The sequence below is a fragment of the Cyprinodon tularosa genome, unplaced genomic scaffold (assembly GCF_016077235.1).
Source record: "Cyprinodon tularosa strain WSP-4 unplaced genomic scaffold, ASM1607723v1 ctg80, whole genome shotgun sequence".
Classification (NCBI taxonomy): domain Eukaryota; kingdom Metazoa; phylum Chordata; class Actinopteri; order Cyprinodontiformes; family Cyprinodontidae; genus Cyprinodon; species Cyprinodon tularosa.
Window position 1 is genome coordinate 1140868 of NW_024039563.1, and position 19368 is coordinate 1160235.

The window sequence follows — 19368 nt, forward strand, 5'->3', positions numbered from 1 at the left end:
CATCTTTTTTTTTTTGAGTTTGAGTTTAACCTGCCATCAGTTATTTGGTTTTCCAGGGCTTTCCAGGGTCATAACTTCATGTAGAATATCTGAAAGATCACTGATGATGATCAAGTTTATTATAGTGGATCTATGGACATTGTAACTAATGCAAAGCTCCTTTTGTTGTTTTTTACAATTGTGTGCATTCATGCTCCTTTTTTTTTTTTCTGTTTCTTTATGTTCGTCTCCTCCAGGCTCCCAGGATAGAGGCTCAGACGATCTTGGGTTCACTCGTCTGTTTTCCCAACCTGTACCAGCAGATTGCTATACTCAAAAGTGTGCCTGGCTCTAATGACGTCAGCGTAGGCAATGACAATCTCAAGGTGAGTAGTTAGGAAGGATTAGGTGATGGATTATTCATCCTCTGAATTAATTTGTCTTCTATTCTAACAAATGTTGAGCTGTATAGATTACTTTTAACTATTTCACTATCAAGAGGATTTCATTAAAAAAACTTTATATATCATACAATACCTGCAAACAGTAAACATACCTGTTAGGTTTTTGTATGTTTTTACAAGTGTTTTCATGTTTTTTTTTCTGAGGATATTTTAGTTTTAGATCGGAGCAAAAAAGTTGGAATTTTTATTCTTTTTCTTAAGTTTGTTTTAAAATGAGAAAGACTGACGAATCAAAAACATTTTTAAAACAAGGTGACTTCTTAAAAGCTATTACTGCAAATCTTACAAGTCTCTTCGCAAGAGATTTTGAGTATCCTTAAAAAGTAGAAATCTGAGCAAGTGGAGGACAAAGTAGGAAATTAATTCCATAAATGTTGGAGAGGATGCACTTGATTAAAAAAATGTCCTTCTCAAACTAACTTAAAAGATAAGAGGAAAACAACTTCAAATGTGTCATCAGTTTGTTGATTCATTTTTTCCCTTAAATTATAGTTTTATGAAGTTAGAATTATCATAAATGTCTATATCAAACTGAAAAATTGTGTTTTGTTGTAATACGTTAATGAAAAACAAATAAGGGTTATATTCCCTAACAAATCTTACTGTTAGAACTAATTGTTAACTGATTCTGAGGTGGAACCCTTTAGGTTTTGTTAACCACTTCAGTCCCACATTTTTTAATCACTAAAAATATGTCTTAAATAATTTTAATAAGATGTTTTGTTACTTCTTTCTGTTGTATTGTTTTTAAAGATTATCGCATTTCTTCTGTTGCTGTAATGATAATTACATTAGATACAGATCATTCATACATTTGACTCATTCCCAGCCTTGGATTTAATAAATTTATAATCTGCCAATACAAATTTTCAGCTTATTTAGACTCTAAAGGTCTCTAGCTGTCTGACTCCCAAAGTTGGGGAGCCCACCTGGTGTTTAAGGTGAGCAGGTATGGGATCTCGAGATCCTCCGCAGAAATTCAAGAAACCATTAAAAACGACAATGATGACCCTAAAACACTGGTTACTGATGCTGTTTGTGTTATTATAATACCAAATATTGATTGATTTTATAGAAATGTTGAAATTCTCTGCCAATACTTTGGGTCTTAAATCTAAAATGTTCTGATAATCTGTGCTCCAGATTAATCGGACATACACCTGAAATGATTATTTGAGAATGAATGGATTACTGATTCTGTTCTGTTTATTTTTTTTTTTTTTTCAGAATAATCTGGTTGGGATTCTTCTGGGTGCAGCTACTAAGGAGCATTGTGAAGGAGCAAGGTATGATTACCTGTACTGGTTCTGGTTATCTGCTGGAACACACCTGTATTATTCTTTAGTTTGATGAACAGCAGTTTTCTTTTCATGTTTCTGGGTTCCCCTTAATATATTAAAATGTTTTAGAAAAAAAATGCATTTTTTTTTTATGTCCGTGTACTCTGTCCTAAATTGTAAACTGATAGAATCAAAAATATATAAAACAATCACACAGAGTGAAATATTCAAAGCTTCAAATCCATGACAGGTCTGTCATGGATAATCATCTTCAGTTAGTCAAAATCCCAAATTCAGTTTCTCAGAAACTAGAGTACTTCATAAGGTCAGTGACTCATATATTTAATTCAGTTCTAGGTTATTTCCATTAAGGCCGCGATCATCCTAGCTTGTGCATATTGTTCCACTCAACTTTCCATTAATAATCTGAGTAAAACAGGCCTTAAGCCTGGCTTACACTGTGCTATTTTTCGGGGGACTTTCCATTCGTGTGATAATTTGTTGATCGGCCCGACTTTCAGCCTGATCGTGCATTGTGTAGTGTACAGTGGGTAACGAGGGGCGATCAGCCTCTCACAACCAACTCCTGATCAGGAATCGTCAGGGGTAGAGAAAATGAAACATGTTTGAAATTCAGTTGGCCATCGTGGGCAAATCGCTCAGTGGGCAAACGAGGATTCCTCTTCTTCTTCCTCTCAGTTAAAAACACAGAAGCATGGCGGGGGTGCGAGTGAAATGGAGTTCTTTCTGCATAATTGACAGACAGTAGTAGCCAAGTTTGCTCAGCTATGTCTTTGACCAAATACGTTGTTGCCTTTTCTTTTTAGGGCTTTCAACACAAAATTGCACAAATTGCCAAGGCAGCACGTTTCACTCTTGTGAGCTTCATATTCCTCTCTTACTCGTTTGGCTTCCAGATTGATGAGTCCGAGTAGCGCCATCTCACTGCGGAGCTGAGCCTGACGTGGTTTTTAGACGTACAATGTGAGCAGGTGGATCGCATCAGAGCGTCCCCCACACTGTCTGAAAACAAACATTTTGAGCTGTGAACTCACACTGTATGACACCCTGCAGTTTCGTCTTACGGTGTGAGCTGCAGCTGCGTGCAACGATTGAAAAAAATTGCACAGTGTACGCTTGGCTTTAATAAACTATTTTGCTCGAGTGGTCATACACTTCGCTTGTCTTTGTTCATGAAAAAAAATTCTCCTTGCCTTTTATGTAAAGCTACAAGAGTTTTACCTTGTTATTTATATATATATCTATATATATAGATATATAGATATATATATATAGATATATATTTTTTTGTATATTTCTGATGGCTTTATTCTGAGAGCTCTGCATGAGCAGTGCTGTGTTCTCTTTGCCAGCTTCCAGATCAGCTTCTCTGATTGGTTGATGTGTCGCGTTGACCAGCAAAAGTTCAAATTTTCAAACTTCTGCATCAGTTGCTTGTGAAGCAGGTCACTCGCTTTAGATGCTCTGAAGTTAATGAGGCGCTGCTTCACCTGCTCACATGCTTCAAGATGCGCTGCTCCTGCTGCTCGGGACGTGCTGCATGTAAACCTGCGTTTTTTGCTGATCAGATTGCGTTCGATGTGAACGTAGCGTTAAAGGAAATCTTAGTGAAGAGTGTCTGATCATCAGTTCATTGCTAGAAGCTAACGTAAGATTTGGGTAAGCAGCAGGAGAAGGAAAGCAAGGGCACTACTGATGGGCTCAAACAAAACAAACTATTGTTTTCGGTGCTCTGGTCAAAAATGTATTTCAAGTAGGGATGTTTTGGCAGAACTTAAATGGCCCATTCAGGCATGAAAACACCCTATTTTGATGAATAATACAATATGAAGATGAGTTTCTGCAATTGTAGTGCTTGGTGAAAGTTGTTGCTGCAAAGGGAGGCACAACTACTTATGTTGAAGGAGTGAACACTTTTATACATGTTAGTTTGGGCATATCTTCCCTTGATAGATAGAATTATCGCTTTCTATTTATTCAATTTATCGTTTTTGACATTAACGTTAGTTTTTATGATCTAAGATGTTCGAATCTGACAAAAGCAAAACGGATCAAGACTATGAGACTAATATCTTTCTATCTAACTACAGGATTATTCTTTGTATAGATTTTTTGTTTAGATGCTGTTGTTTCTTTGTGAACTGATGTATTCTGGTTCTGCCTTTCAGGTGCATTGCTGTATGCAGCCTGGGCCTGTGGGTATGTGAGGAGCTCATGCAAAAGACCATTCACCACCAAGTAAAAGATGCCATCAATGTTCTGGGAGTAACACTAAAGGTCTGTAACTTTAAAAAGAGCTTGTTTGTACTTTTTTGTAAATGTAAAGCATAGAAATGCTTTTTTTTTAAATTACTAGCCTCATTTTTATTATTTTATACACCATAGTTGTAGTAGGGGGAAAAAAACATATCGAGTGAATTACTGTGTCTTAAAATAAATGTGTACATAATAGCTGTTTTTATTCTACTATCCCTATTTGGGTTTAGCTTCAACAGTAATTGGAGTTGATTGCATAAAAGGACTGCAGAACAATTTTGACATAGTGGAAGACCGAGAAAAAGTTGGAATAAAACATCTCCCTGATGTGATATGACTCATAGGTATATTTTTAAAGAACCCTCTTTTTTTTTCTCTGAGTGAAGAGATGCAGAGAACCAAAGGAGGCTGTGACTTTTTTTTTTTCCCCCCACGAAAAAGGATTTTGGGCGGTGGCGTAATTTCCAGTCTGCTCGCTCTCTGTAGATGTGGGCCAATTTAAGCAGCTACATCTCCCAGCTTCCTGCTTGAGCACCCCCGCCTCCCCCACCCCACCCCTTCTCTAATGGAGCAGTAATCACTCCCCTGTACAACTTGACACACAGACTCAACCAGCCCCAAAATAGAGGGTATATGCTGGGTGGGGGAACTAGGGGGAAGAGTGGCACTGAGAGTCTCTTTTCTAAAAGCAGGTGCTGAACTCTCAGGGCCCCTTTTTGTGTTTGGCCATTTCTGTACTCCCCACATTGTCTGCCCTTGTTACATGTTGAGAGGCATTCAGCTGGAAGAAATGGGAAATTCTATTTCTCCACAAAGAATTTCAAATCACTGAAGAAATCCACATTTGAAGGAAAATTGTCAACAGCTCAATTCTTTCCTCCAATGAGTCTGGAGAAAATGAGGCAGGGTTCTGAAGTGAAATGAAATTATGCTGATCATCTGCACAGTTAAGCGAAAACTAAATTTAAGGGAAATTACGAAGAAATGGCCCTCAGAAAGTGCATCTTGGGTCTAAACTTTAATTCACCATCTACAATAAGCAGAGGCGTCCTGCTTCTATAAAATTCAGGTATCTCAGTGAGACATATAATAAGAAGAAATTCTATTTTATTATGAGGTTATGATTACAAATGATCAAATTTGTGAATAATTGTTTGGAGTGCAAACACGTCAAAGATAAAACTAGAGCACTTAAGTGCTCCCCAGCTGTAATGGATTCATTGAATGTTTACAATTTCGACAAATATAAAAGAATATAATTTTTTTGTACACCATAAATGCATCAGTTAATGCAATAATTGTTAATTGATTTACCAAACTTACTTATTGCTATTAAACTAATAATATCAGGGTAATCTAATATTAAAGCTGATAAATGCAGCAGCATATAGATACATATTCTATAAACTTAATTCACTGGTTTACATTGCACAATAGTTATGTGGAGTATTTTGGAATAAAAGCTCCAAAGAGTGTGTTAGAAAGTGTCTTTGAACAAAAATCATTTCATTTATTTTACATGATTACAAACCCTAAAAGAGCTAATTATTGCCACGCTTACTCATAAATAATATCTGATTTAAAGCCAGCTGTAAGAGCAAAAACTTGTTTATCCTACTTGTTTTCTGCCCTTCAGAGTGATTTTTGCTACAACTCAAATTGGTAAAAAAAAAAAAACAAAGTAAATCTTTTTTTTTTTTTTTTTTATTATTATTATTGTTATCTATTAATTAAAGGCGCGCCACAGACTTTGTGACCTAAAGAGTTGACGCGTATGACTTATTTTAAATGATTCTTCAGGCTAATATACACCGCTTCTCACTATCAATGCCACGAGCGGGGCTGCCCTCTTGAAATATCGACTACAGTATGTAAGTTGGGAGATGACGCACCGTTGTTGGCTAGGTATTGTGATCTAGAAGAACGTATCGCTTTAATGCTGCAGTAGTAGCTATTCAAAAATTCCCCACTTTCCTTGTTGGACCCTTGGCTGGTCCCCTGCAATTCCTTTTTTAAACATCAATCTTTGTACTAAAATGTTCTTTCTGTCATTATTTGTGGACATTAAGATCTAAAGAGAAGCATCATCTTCTGGTCAGACCCTGTAATTCAGAGAAAGGGTGGAGTCAGAGTAAAAAAAGCACACCCAGGAGAAGGCCAGTGGCTGGAAGTTGGAAGGGATTTTGCTGGGAGCCACAGGGGAGTACGCTGCCATTCGGCTGGCGTTTGTCTGGAAAGGGCCATTTTGAAACCACTGGAAACAGCAGAGTTTGGTTTGAATTACCAGAACAATGTTGAAATTGTTTGGTTTTTGTTTTCCACATCTGTTAGATTTTTTTATTTATTATTAACTATTATTTACTTAGTATTAAATTGGGTATATTGGGTGTTGCGCATGTAATTTGTTATATTTTTTCGCCGATGTCCTTAATCCCTCCTCAAGAACTTTGCATTTAGTCTGAGATGATGGGATCCAGCTGTGCTCAGATCATAAAGTGTTCACATCGCCATTCAGTGCTATGTGCATCTGCAACTATAGATTAAAGATAGTTATGTTTCTTTTTATTATAATTGGTATTTTGTTTTATTGGTTTGTTATTTTTATACAAAACTGCAAAGTCTCAAATTGGCCTGGAAGCAATTAGAGAAAAAGAAACCAAGACAGAGGCATAAGACAGGGAGAAAACAGGTCATGGCCAGTTTTGAGACTTCCTATCCCTGCTCTCTAGTCCCTCTTATGCAGTTTTTGACAGTTTACATTTTAAAACAGATTATCAGTTTGGGGTTTTTTTGCTTTCAGATTCTTTAGGTGTGTTGTAGCTGATCAGAAGGAAGCATACAGCAACTATTTGCATTTGGCCCCATACTCCAGTCCTAAAAGTTGTTTAGAGACCCTATAGCTTATCCTCTGAGGCATGGATGAGAAAAGACTTCTTCTGTCATGACGTTTGATTATTAAACTCCCAAGTAGTCTCTTTGTCTGTGATGAGGTTGTGTCTTTATCTCAGAGTCTAAAGATTTTTTCATTGATCTTCCGATAAAGTGTAGTCACATTTAGTATGTCTGATGGTGCTTTGGATGCCACTCACTCAGCTTCCTCCTAGCGCTTTCCTTCCTTGTAAATAACCAGTCTGTTCATGATATGACATTGAAAAACCCTTGCTTTTTCAGTTATCCTGGATTGTTTGAGAAATTAGTGTCAGTCAATATCTATTTTATGTCTCAGTAAGAATATTAAATACATTCTTTACCTAACAAATTGTATATTAAGTTTTCTTATTTTTCATAGGCTAAAAATTAATCAAACCAGTTTTAATTTGTATCTTCACAAAACTTTTTACACTCTCACCAAATTCCAGTTTGGTCTGCTCACTGTGTTCCACTTTTATTATTGTCCAAAGACCTGCTGGTACTGCGATGTCGAGGTGTCTGTATGTTCACATGCTGTTTAAAATGTAAGTGGCCAATTTGCTTTGTTTATTCTAGAATGACCAGATGTTTGCAGGACTGTGCCACATCTTTTACTTTCGTCCCCATGTCTCTCAAATTAAAAAAATACCCTGCATTTCACTGGATTATATTGTGAAAAGTAGAAAAAAAATCATAAAATAAAGAAATAAATACAAATGTATTTTTATTTTCTTAGATGTAAAGAAAGCAGAGCTGCCATCATTGTCACAAAGCACCACTGGCTGTCAGTCAAAATATAAATGCTACGCCACACGACATGACCAGCTTCTTTAAATAGAATGGAAATGCCTAACAATTTTAATATACCCCAAATGTTAAGAAAAAGGTTCAAGGAAAAAATTGCAACTACATTAGTAAATGTGTAAAAAAACTCCCAGAATAACAAGCCTTAACTTAAACCATTAAAGTTAGCCCAAGTTTTTTTTTGTATATGGAGTGGAGCGCAATGTAAAGAAATGCTGTACAAGTGAGTTGCACAAGAAACTTGTAAAAGTCGTGCATGTCCCTGATAATGTCCCATATTTTATATAGATATAGATATTTATATTGTTATATAGATTTGGTCCGCCTAGTTTATTCTAACCTTTTATGCTTCTTTTATTTCTTTTTTAAAACGGAACATCTACAACTTCGTGCGACTTTGGTCTGTCAGAATGAAGAATAAATATACATGTAAAAAAAAAAACAAATAGTATGCTATTAAATGCACCTTGAACCTCTATTTTCTGTCATGCTTATCCCTGCCGGGGTCGTGAGGGGTGCTGGTGCCTATCTCCAGCTGTCTACGGGCGAGAGGCGGGGTCCACCCTGTCCAGGTCACCAGTCTATAGCAGGGCAACACAGAGACAAACAGGACAAACAACCATTCACACACACACACACTCACACCTAAGGAGAATTTAGAGAAACCAATTAACCTAACAGTCATGTTTTTGGACTGTGGGAGGAAGCCGGAGTACCCGGAGAGATCCCATACATACACAGGGAGAACATGCAAACTCCATGCAGAAAGACCCCGGGCCGGGAATCGAACCCAGAACATTCTTGCTGCAAGGCAGCAGTGCTACCCACTGCGCACATGAGCATGTGAATTATAATTAGGGCTGAACGATTCTCCCAAAAATTAAAATTGCAATTATTTTCAACAAAAATTGCAATTGTATTTCGATTTCTGACGCATAGCCTCTGCAACCATCAAATCTGTCTCTGTGCGCGACCACAGTCCCCACGCCATTGTTGTTTCGGAAGATAAACACACGCACCGGCACGCAAGTTCTTGACTAGGCTCCCCCTAGCGCTTTAGCGGGAAACTGCTGTGCTTCCCTAGAAATTCCAGGCCGATGGTGCAGAAGCATACCAGCAAAGCTTGTTCACGACCAGACCCAGGCAACATTTGATCTGTGCGGTTGCAGAAGTATAATCTGCCCTTAAGCTTATAGATGTTTCAACCCAAGCTTTCAGTTTTTGAAAACTTGCTTAAACACAGTCAATTGGTACAGGACTTCACTGTAACCATTGTGTTAAAAAGCATTGATTTCTGCTTGCATGCATGGATCTGCATGCTAGCTGCTACTCTCTCTACCTTTCTGTGTGGTATCAAACCCACTTTAAGCGTTTTACCTCCACCTAAAGGACTGTAGAGCGAAATTTAGTCTCTTACCCCTGCTAAAAATAGTTTGATTTAAAATCAGTGCCTCTGCTATTTAATAATTGTGTTTTGTTAAATTGTGATTATATTGCAAAAACAATGAATTGCCCAGCCTTAATTATAATTAAAAAGCAGCCCATATCCAAGCGTGACAAGGTACATATTTCTTCTCCAACATCTGTTGGCTCTCATCATTATTAATTTGTTTTATTTTCAGTATTTATCTTTTATTTCTTTAATGTGCAAGAGAACAAATTATTGCCCTTTTTTAATATTTGTAAGTAAAAGTGTATTTAATAAAATAAACACAAATCCTATACTGGAGACTGATTCGAAATGCTACCATAGTGCAAATGGATGGCAGAATCTGTCACTATTTATAATCATGTGTTTTCACTAAAGATTAACCTTACATTACACAAGTACTTATAATCACTACCCCATACTGATATAAAATGGTAGGGGTTACCGATAAATTGAAGGATAACATTTTCCTCCTATTACAATCTGATTTTGAAGTGCTACTCACCGCATGAGTAGCCTGCTGTAAGAATATTTGGAGCAATTACTCTTTTAATATCACTGTTTCTCACTATGTTGGGAGGGCTGTGTATTTCTTTTTTGTAAGAAATTAAATCGATAATTTGAAACAAACCTGAACCTAAACACATGAATTGTCGTGAGTTTCATAAGATTTACTTCAAATATGTTTAATTGGATAAAAATTCTAAACAAATGCATATTTTAAAACATGCTTAAAGATGTGTTTCCATGACAACATAGAAAAAAGGGGAAGGGGAAGCAAAGGGAAGACACAGTCAAGCTCGGAGGCTGCAATGGGAAGCAACCGACAGTAAGCCGGGAGATTTCTGCAGCAAGACTCTATTGGCAATGTTAGCCAAGTATTTAAATCCTATGCCGTCAGCCTCCTAGACACCTAAAACACACACTATATATATATATATATATATATATATATATATATATATATATATATATATATATATATATATATATATATATATATATATATGGTATAGACCGAAAGTTTGGACACACCTACTCATTCAAAGAGTGTTTTTTATTTTCATGACTATGAAAATATTTAAGATCGAAACTAGAGGCATCAAAACTTTGAATTGACACATGTGGAATTATATACTTAACAAAAAAGTGTATATATTTTTGTTATTTTTGCCCGGCTACCGTTCATTCATCCTGTCCACTGAACTGCTGCTAGTTTTACTCACATGACTGGAAGATGTCTAGTGCTACTACCACAGATGATCTCGCTCTCAAAATGGACTTGAACGATTCAGATTAGCTAGCCGAACGAATATAAGGGGTAGAGCGTAGCCGCCTGTGGCCCGCGCTGCCTGTCACAACTCTAGTCCGGCGCATGCAGATGACGTCATACACACTCTGCTTTGTTTAAAAAAATATATAAATATATCAAATATAACCGCAGATGTCTAGGGGACAGTGATTCACCTACATGTATGAATGCTGGCGTACCATAAAGAATAAATTATCAACAGCTAAGCTTGTGACTTCAACTCGTTGCCCATAGGAAGACGTTACTTGGATATAACACAAGCAAATATCTTCAGAACAGCTTCAAATGATACAGAACTAATGTGGGTGAGTAGAACATGATGTAATAGCTTAAAATCAAGGGGCCAATGTAAAAAAAAGCGCACGGGTCTTTTCAAAAATTCGCCAAAATCCTCCACTATAAAATTGGTTCCTGGAATGTTTTACCAAATTGTAGTCTTCTAATAAAAAATTGTTAAGATTTGTATTTATTTCTCCTTTGTCCTTCATACCACTTTTTAAACAATTTAGGTGAACGTTTGAGTTGTTTTCATTTTAAAAAAGCTCATTTAAAAAAAACACGTGAGCCTAATTCTTGTTGCTTAAAATTTTTTATTACTTTTGTGTAACCCTGCTTCATCAAAGGAAGGGTGAGTTTTCCCAAAGCATTAGAACCCATCTATTTTAAAAAGGAAATAGACTTCTGAATGCCATACATTGAAAAAGATTCCTGGATGGAAAGCGAAACATCTTCAAACTTGGAAACTAAGTCCAACTATGAACTGGATGTCTGAGAATCTTGACCAGCATACTTCTGAATGCATCCATGTCTCTAAGTGGTTGAATTGACATGCTCAGATTTGTTTTTTAGGATATATTTGGCTTACTTCCACCATCTTTAAAATTTCAAGAACCTTTTCAGCTATATAGTACTTTGATAAAGGAAGATATATTTCCACTTTGAAATTTGAAAAGCAATTCAAGTTATCCTCTTATTTATTAATATTGCTCACACTTTTTCCAGTTCGGGAACAAAACAGTGGCCCAAGTCGCCTGTGACGTGTTTCAGCTGCTGATCTCTCACTGGGAACATCTCCAGAGGCTGGACCCTGCTCTTCCAAAGGAAATCATTGAGGTATCACACGTAGATCTATAAGGATTAGAAAATACTGCTTTTTAATGAAAGTAGTTCATGTGTTTTGTTTTGTTTTGATTTCATATAGTCCACTTTGAAATTTCTTGCTACTGAAGTGTGCTATGTAAATAAAATTAACTTGGCTTAATCAGTCATTTATATTTTGGCATTTAAATACTCCTAATTGAACTATTTACTTTCATTTTTGTGGGCAGCTATGAATCTGCCTCTGAACAGGAGAGTATAACAATGGATGTGTCATCCAATTATTTTTCACCTTGTTTTGTCCCAATGCAGATCTTTGTGGCGACAATAGCCTTTTTGTTGCCAAGCGCAGAGCACTCAACTGTGGAAGCAGAAAAAAAGGTACATCTATAGATCTAAAGGCCCTTGATCTATCCTATTGGAATGGGCTGTTTGCAGAGGAATGTTTTTACTGAAGTGTTTGTTTTGCTTCTCCTTTATCTCCCTAGAGCACTCCAGTCATATTTCTTCTTTGTAGTATTATTGGACACGAGTATAGGTGCATTTTAGTTTATTAGAATATCTTAAAAATGTGTGTATATTTCGATTCAAATTAAAAACTGGAATAATGAAAAACAGAAAAGAGTGTATTTTAAACGCAGAAAGGCAACAATGTGGCCTAAAACAACCATGCTGGAAAACTGCTATTGACATATTCCACAACAAATATGGATTTAGTTTTACAAATGTAGAGCTATATGTGTATATATTTTTATCTTTTTTTTTTATCTTTATTGTCTTGTGTAGTTGGATGTGTATATATATATATATATATATATATATAACTGTAACTGGAGCGTGTAACAAAAGTAATTTCCCTCTGGGATTATTAAAGTATTTCTGATTCTGATTTTGAACAAGGGTAATCTACAGAAGGTCCTTTATGAAGGAGGAGGTTGTTTAGAGTGCTGTTTCCAAGTGTGGGAAAGGAGAGTTCAGTGAAGGGAAAAGTCTGATTAAAAAAAAAATACACAAACAGCACTGGTACAAATTACTTTGTGAGGTTTGTTAAACAAATACATGCAAAAGAAACCTATTATTATATGAAGATTTTAAGCTATAAAGTGTAGGCCAGGGGTGGGCAATTCCAGTTCCTGAGGGCCATTATCCTGTCGCTTTTAGATGTGTGTTTGGTTCAACACACCTGAATCAAGTAATTAGATGACTGGGTGGACTTTGGAGGAACTTGCTAAGTTCGAATCCAGCGGCTGCGTCCTCAGAAGGCCAGATTTATTGGTCATAGTGCAGCAACAAGGCCTTTTCAGATGGGAAGACTCCTCGTTATGCTGCCGAAAAATGCAGCCTTCTTTTTGCCCGTTTTGAAGGACGGGTCCGGTGTATCCTACGCAGCCTTGGGTGTCCGATGATTCATTGCGAGTCCAAGCAAACTCTGTGCTCCGATGAAAAAGGTAAATGTTTCCAAACAGGGGTGAATATTGGAAGTGCAGTTTATTATAATAAAAGTGCGAGAACAGTTCCATCCAAAGTGAAAGAAAAAACTTGTTTTTAAGTGGTTATTGAGTCAGATATGTGGCAAGTAATGTTTGGTTTATTGAAAGGTTTTATCTCTCCCTGTGTATATGGCTGACATCAAACCTCAGATTCTTATAACTTTATCTCTGTGGGAGTATAAATCTGTTATTTAAGATGACGGCACCCCTGTTGGAGCTCCTCAAAATGTTATTAGCACAACAAGTTTGGTATCCATTCCTTGCCTACTTTGTGTGTCAACTGTCATGGTTGCTAGGCGAAAAAGCGTATGGATAGTGAATGCATGGACCTTGAAGAACCCAGTCCAGGCAGACCGGGTCCAAACACACCCACTGACTGTATACTGAGTAGGTAACTCACCCCTTTGATTCAGGTGCGTTGGACCAAGAATGGATCTAAAAGTTGCAGGCTGCCAGGGACTGGAATTGCCCAACCCTGCAGTAGACCATACTGTGTTCTAGCAAATCAGGAATATAATCATTGATTTTTTTTCCTTTTTCTTTTTCTAAAATTAAGTATGGATAAAAAATAACAATGAACAAATGTTTAATTATCCAGACTTCTCCTTCTTCCATTTTCTAAAGGGCAAATGTCTCATGACTCCTAATTGATGCAGTAGATTTCCAGTTAAATAAAATTAATATGACATCCTTAATCTTTGATTTACCAAATGATGCAAATAGTTTGACATGTTTTGCATCACTTCTTTTTATTTTTCTTCAGAAATTGAAAGCTCTCATAAAAAAAAAAAAAGTAAAAATGGGCCATTTTACTTTCTGTTTGGTTTTTAGATGGCACTAACTAGAGGTTGAACAGGACACACTGTTCTTGAATGGGATCTTTAATGTGAAATTAATGCAGAAATTTTTGGGGAGTTTTGCAAACAAAGATACCAAACTATAAACTGTGCTCTAAAAATCTTCAATCTACACACAGGACTTACCTGAGAGGTGATATTAGTTCTAGACTGAATATAAACAGAGGAATTACATTGCACTTAAGTTTTAAAACTAGGGATCAGTTTTAACAATTATTTGCATCTGGGAGTGGCGCCCTAGTGGTTAGGGTATAGAGCTTGGAAACCTGAGGTTCTGAGTTCAAGCCCCACTGTCATAGACTGCCACCCTGGGTTTGTTAGTTTGCTGCCAACATGATGTGACTATTCCAGTATTTAAAGGTTAACACCTTGAAGGTTTAGAATGTTATGCATAGGCAGTCTTAAAAAAGGTTTGTTTTTGTTATTTTGTAAGTTAAATAGTAGAAACGTGTAGAGATGCGCCTATAGATCTGTGTTCTGTATCTTATGATGTCTCTCTCTCTCTTGAAGCTAATTGTTTCACTGCTGCTTTGCCTGCTGGACTGGTGTATGGCCGTCCCCCTAAGTCTGCTGCTAGAGCCAATCACCATGTCTTCTCTGGAGCCGCACTCACCCAGCAAGGCCCCGCTTTTGGACTATATCTACAGGGTAGGCACACAAATTATGACACTTTTTTTGGGGGGGGGTTTTCTGGAAGTTTCTCAACCCCTGCCCTCAGATCCAGCAGCCTCAGCTATAGACCCCCCCCCCCCCCCCCCCCCCCCCCCAAACCCCACTGGGACACATGGAACTGCAGCTTTAATTACACTCACCTCCACCATGACCTTATAATTATGCCTCATTTAACATTTTAGCAGAGTAACCGTATAGTGTCAGCTGACACAAATGATTGGCATTTATCATATGCAGAACGCCTTTACAAGCCCACTCTGATCTAGAGTTGATTGCTTAAAAATATGCTAAATATTCTGCATTTCATCTACATATATGTTTTTATCCAACTAACCTTTTTTAAATTTATGGTCTGACCCTGAGGATGAGGGCTTGGCTTCAGGCACAAATGAATGAGGTATTATTCATTCCCTCCTGTCTGGGCAGATGCGGTCAACGGCAGATCTTTGTAAGGATGTCACCCCTGATAAGAAATGGTCCAATTATTCAAACAGGACCTTTTGTCCAATTGATAAGCTCAGGCTCTAAACGCTTGTCCTGGAGATTTGAATGGAATATGTCTTAATATGAGAGAGACTGCAGCTGCTATGAAAGCAATACAATTAGGCATGATTGGTCGTCCATCGGCGCACAAAAGGCACGGCCCCTCTGGGTTTCCATCAGAGGTGTGACAATATTAATGCAGTATCAGCAACCAAAATCTCTCTACATTTCTATGGGCTCGTCGGATTTAATTATTCTGTTTACCAAGCAGAGAATGGCCACCCTAATCTGAGACAGCTTATTTCATTCCATTATTGGCTTTTGTCAGTAACAGGGTGTTTTATACTGCTGTAAATACCGCTTTATATATTTTCCAAAAAGGTAAAAAAAAAAAAAGTTGCTGGTTCAGTTTCACATGTGGGGAAAAAAATGGGCGTAAAAAAGTTAATATCGGTGACTAGCAGGATGGTGGTGGCCGTAAAATGCAAAACTGTACTAGACCTTGTCGCTTCACTGGAGTTGTTCTCCATCTGCTCGCTCTCTCCCTGCCTCAGCAGCCAGCTGCACTACCCTGTGTGTGTACATGTGTGCTCCTAAGTAGACGGAAAGAATATCATATCTGCATATTTGTTTACATACATCTGCCTTCTCGTTATTTGATTTTTGTGTGTACATAGTGTACTCACATCTATGGGTAATATATACGCCCCTGTAACTGTGAGCTATGCTTGTTTATTCTGTATTACCTTCCAGGAACTGTTGCTATGCGAGGTGCACTCACTTACTTGTCAGGCACAGCCGTGCCCCCCACCCCCCTCTTTTTTTTTTTTTTTTTTACCTCTCGACTGAGGAAGCTCTTTGGGGCTTTGGTGTAGCAGCTGTTTGGTTCAGGTCTTTTCAGCATCAAGCCGCCAATCCCTCCCCCATGCACTCAGCTTGGTAGAAGCATCCACATACTGTCTACATTGCCCTACACAATACTGTTTCACATGGCAGGAGCAGGCTGTCTCTGAATGGGATTAGTCTCTTTTTTTTTTCTTTTTGTGCATGGCTTTACTCAAAATGTTCAGGTCCGAATAAAAGGCGCCCTCATCTGCATACATTTAGCATACGTTTTACTGCGTCTTTTTAATCTCTCAGCAGCTTCAGCTCCATACAGGTGTTTGTGCGTGTATGTTTGTGGTGAGCACAGAGCACAGGGATAATGTCTTAATTAAATCAAACAGTGTAAACCTGTCCAATGGCTGTAATCAACTGCCCCAGTGCGCCTTATCTAGTGCTGCCAACGGATGCTCTGCCATCTGTTATGTAGATCGATACACTCACACATCAGAGGAGAAATGGATTACTGGCAATAAAGACCCTGTTTTCTCCACAATCCACCCCCCACCCCCCAACTCTACATCGCCTTATGATGTAAATAGACTATGCCCCCCCTCCCAAACAACAAACACATCCACCCACTTCAGGATCTTCTCTATCCAAAAAAAGGTCTGCAGAAGCATCTCTGCACAGATGCTATCTGTGCACTGATGTTGAATTTAAGAGATCAAAGTGAAGCTTGGTAAAGAAAACCCAACAAGCGCACCTCTTCTGGTCGTCTTTAACCTCTCTTTTTTCTCTGTGTTCCATTAATCAGGTTCTTCACTGCTGCGTGTCCGGCTCCAACCTGCACACCCAGCAGAGCCACTACCTCCTCAGTCTGTCGGACTTGTCCAGCGATTACGACCTGATGCTGGGTCAGGTTAAGAGCGTCGAGCCCACACCCTCGCAAACGACCACAGCAGACTTTGGAAACCTGTTGACGGTAGCTGAGGGTAAGGATACAGGTCAAGAGCCAGAATAAAAACCCACAACATCGATGAAAAATACAACAGCTTTGCAGCACTGAAAATAAGTGTATAACAGAATAACATGACATGAGTTAATAGATTTAATTTAAAAAAGACACAGCTACTGCTATTGCTACTGCTGCTAATTAATTTAGAAATTATCATTATAATTTATATAATGAATAACTATAATATATTGACAATTCATCTAGCCTATTAGGAAGGCCTTTTAGATTAAATTCTTTATATTTTGATTAACTGTAGTTTTTGCAAGAAAAGGTTTGAAGTTCATAATAATATTAAGTAATCCTGAGAAAGGTTTTAAGAGGCTAAACATTTTAACATTAGATCTTGGATCTGATTTTGGTCTAGTCTGACCCTTAGTTTGTTAAATTTTTCAACCTTCTCTTTATGTTTGAATGGTTGTGATTGTTTCTGTATTAATTTTATTTCTGACAAAACTAAAAGCATCCTGATTCTGAAGCCATGACATGTTCAGGTAGGTAAGAAATTCAATTATATTAAATTAAGTTTATTTATATAGCGCTAATTCACATCACATGTCATCTCAAGGCACTTTACAGTTCAAACTGATTCAAAGTTTTCTATCTAAAGAAAACCAGTTGATTGCACTAATTAACTTGAAGGCAATCCCTCACACTAAGCATGCTTGTAGTGACCATGGAGAGGAAAAACTCCCTTTTAACAGGAAGAAACCTCCAGCAGAACCAGGCTCAGTGTGAGCGGCCATCTGCCGAGACCGACTGGGGTTCAAGGAGACAGAAGTAGAGATACAAACGGCAACTGTAAACCAGCTCCACAAGCAGCCCCGTCCAGCAAACATTTAGCCAGGCAGACGAGCTCCGAGCCAGCTCCCATGTCAGAGGATGAAGGGAGCACATCCAGCCAGTCACAGTGAGCGAAACAGGACTACACTGAAAAACAGGCCGATCTCAACATCTACAAAAAAAGGTGTTGATGGCAGCAGCACAGCTGATATTTCTTTCCAGAATGGTGTCACAACCAAACAGGAACAGACGAGGCGAAGCTACTATGAGAAAAAACAGAGAGAGCATAACGTTAGAGATTGAACTAACAGATTCTGCAGAGTGGGGGAATGGAGATAGAATGATGAAATAGGGTTCCTATGTCCTCCAGCAGTCTAAGCCTATAGCAGCATAACTATAGAGATAGTTCAGGATAACCTGAGCCACTCTAACTATAATTAAATCATTTTCATCAGACTATTTACTTCCAGCTTCCTAGACTCAGGAAAGTCATGTTCAATAATTTTAATACTAAAAAAAAAATCAGTTTGTGAATTTTATAATAGATGCTGAAATTACAGTGACAGTATATTTTGTTATGTCTACATTAGTTAAGTTTCTTGAAAAATGAATGCTACTATTTTTAAATCCATACATTTTTTTAGAGGGATCGTTTTTTAGAGATGGAGGAAAGAAATTCTTTAGGAGAATGCACCTGAAAAAGTTACAGCATTTAAGCAAAGCTGCTTAGGCGCATCCTACAACTTTTTGAAGTCAAGGTCTTAACACTAGCTGCATTATTCGAATGTGCAGTCCACCAAAAGGTTGTAATTAGGAACGCAACTTATCAATTAATTTATCTAAAGTCGATTGATCTTGTCAATCATTAATAATAGTTAATTGAAAAGCTGACATTTTCATAAAAACCTGAATTTTCTGTTGTATCATGATATTTTTTTTAATATGCTGAATTGGTAAGAAAGAACATAGTTATATTTTAACGATTATCCATGTCAACTGTATTAATTACTGACAGAATAAACAAAAACAGTCTTTCTTACACATTATAAGACTTATTTATGGGATGGTTACTGAATAAAAAATGAATAAAATATGTGATATAAAGAGACATAAAACTAATAGACAGGATATGTCGCTCTGACATGCTGTCAAACCATTTGCCAAATGAAGTGTATGTCACACTGTTATATGGTTGTCTGTTTTTAGTGTAACTCTGTATTCAGTGCTATGAAAAACTGTTATCAGCTCTTTAAAACAAGGGGTTCTGGTTGCTCTGAGTCTGTCAAGGGTTAATATTTAGAAACAGAATCGCAATTTGACATTTAAAATCCCAAATTGGCCCCTTAGGTGAATCATATCTGACTGGAGAAAAAAGTAGGAGGTGGGATAGGATCATGGAGTCATCCTGCAAATAGGTTTATGACTTTTCTTACACCAGAGAGTGAGCTGAGAACATGTTTGCACCTGAAGGGAGCCACAGTTTCAATAAGATGTTTCCCTTCTTGGCGCTACAGCATTAAAATATTATAACGATCACTGCCACCAGATGGAATGAGCTGATCAGAGCGGGTGATATAAGGTGACCTAGGTGCAGACAACTGTTATAACTGTGATCTGGATGTTTGGACAATTGCCAGCCTAAGTATTAAAGTGAGACGTATGTTAGCCTTTGACTTACTTTACTTCGCTTGCA

The 19368-nt window shown here is 37.6% G+C and overlaps 1 protein-coding gene across 6 annotated transcripts in view; it reads left to right on the top strand.

Moving 5' to 3' along the window:
* Window positions 1–19368, top strand: part of ralgapa2 (Ral GTPase activating protein catalytic subunit alpha 2) — a 154552-nt gene that overhangs the window by 77535 nt on the left and 57649 nt on the right. For all 6 annotated transcript variants that reach the window (XM_038271576.1, XM_038271581.1, XM_038271577.1 and 3 more), the window contains 7 exons: window positions 237–365; window positions 1671–1729; window positions 3913–4021; window positions 11458–11568; window positions 11866–11934; window positions 14411–14548; window positions 16695–16872. In XM_038271576.1, coding sequence (XP_038127504.1) covers window positions 237–365; window positions 1671–1729; window positions 3913–4021; window positions 11458–11568; window positions 11866–11934; window positions 14411–14548; window positions 16695–16872 — 793 coding nt within the window. The remainder of the gene's footprint in view (window positions 1–236; window positions 366–1670; window positions 1730–3912; window positions 4022–11457; window positions 11569–11865; window positions 11935–14410; window positions 14549–16694; window positions 16873–19368) is intronic.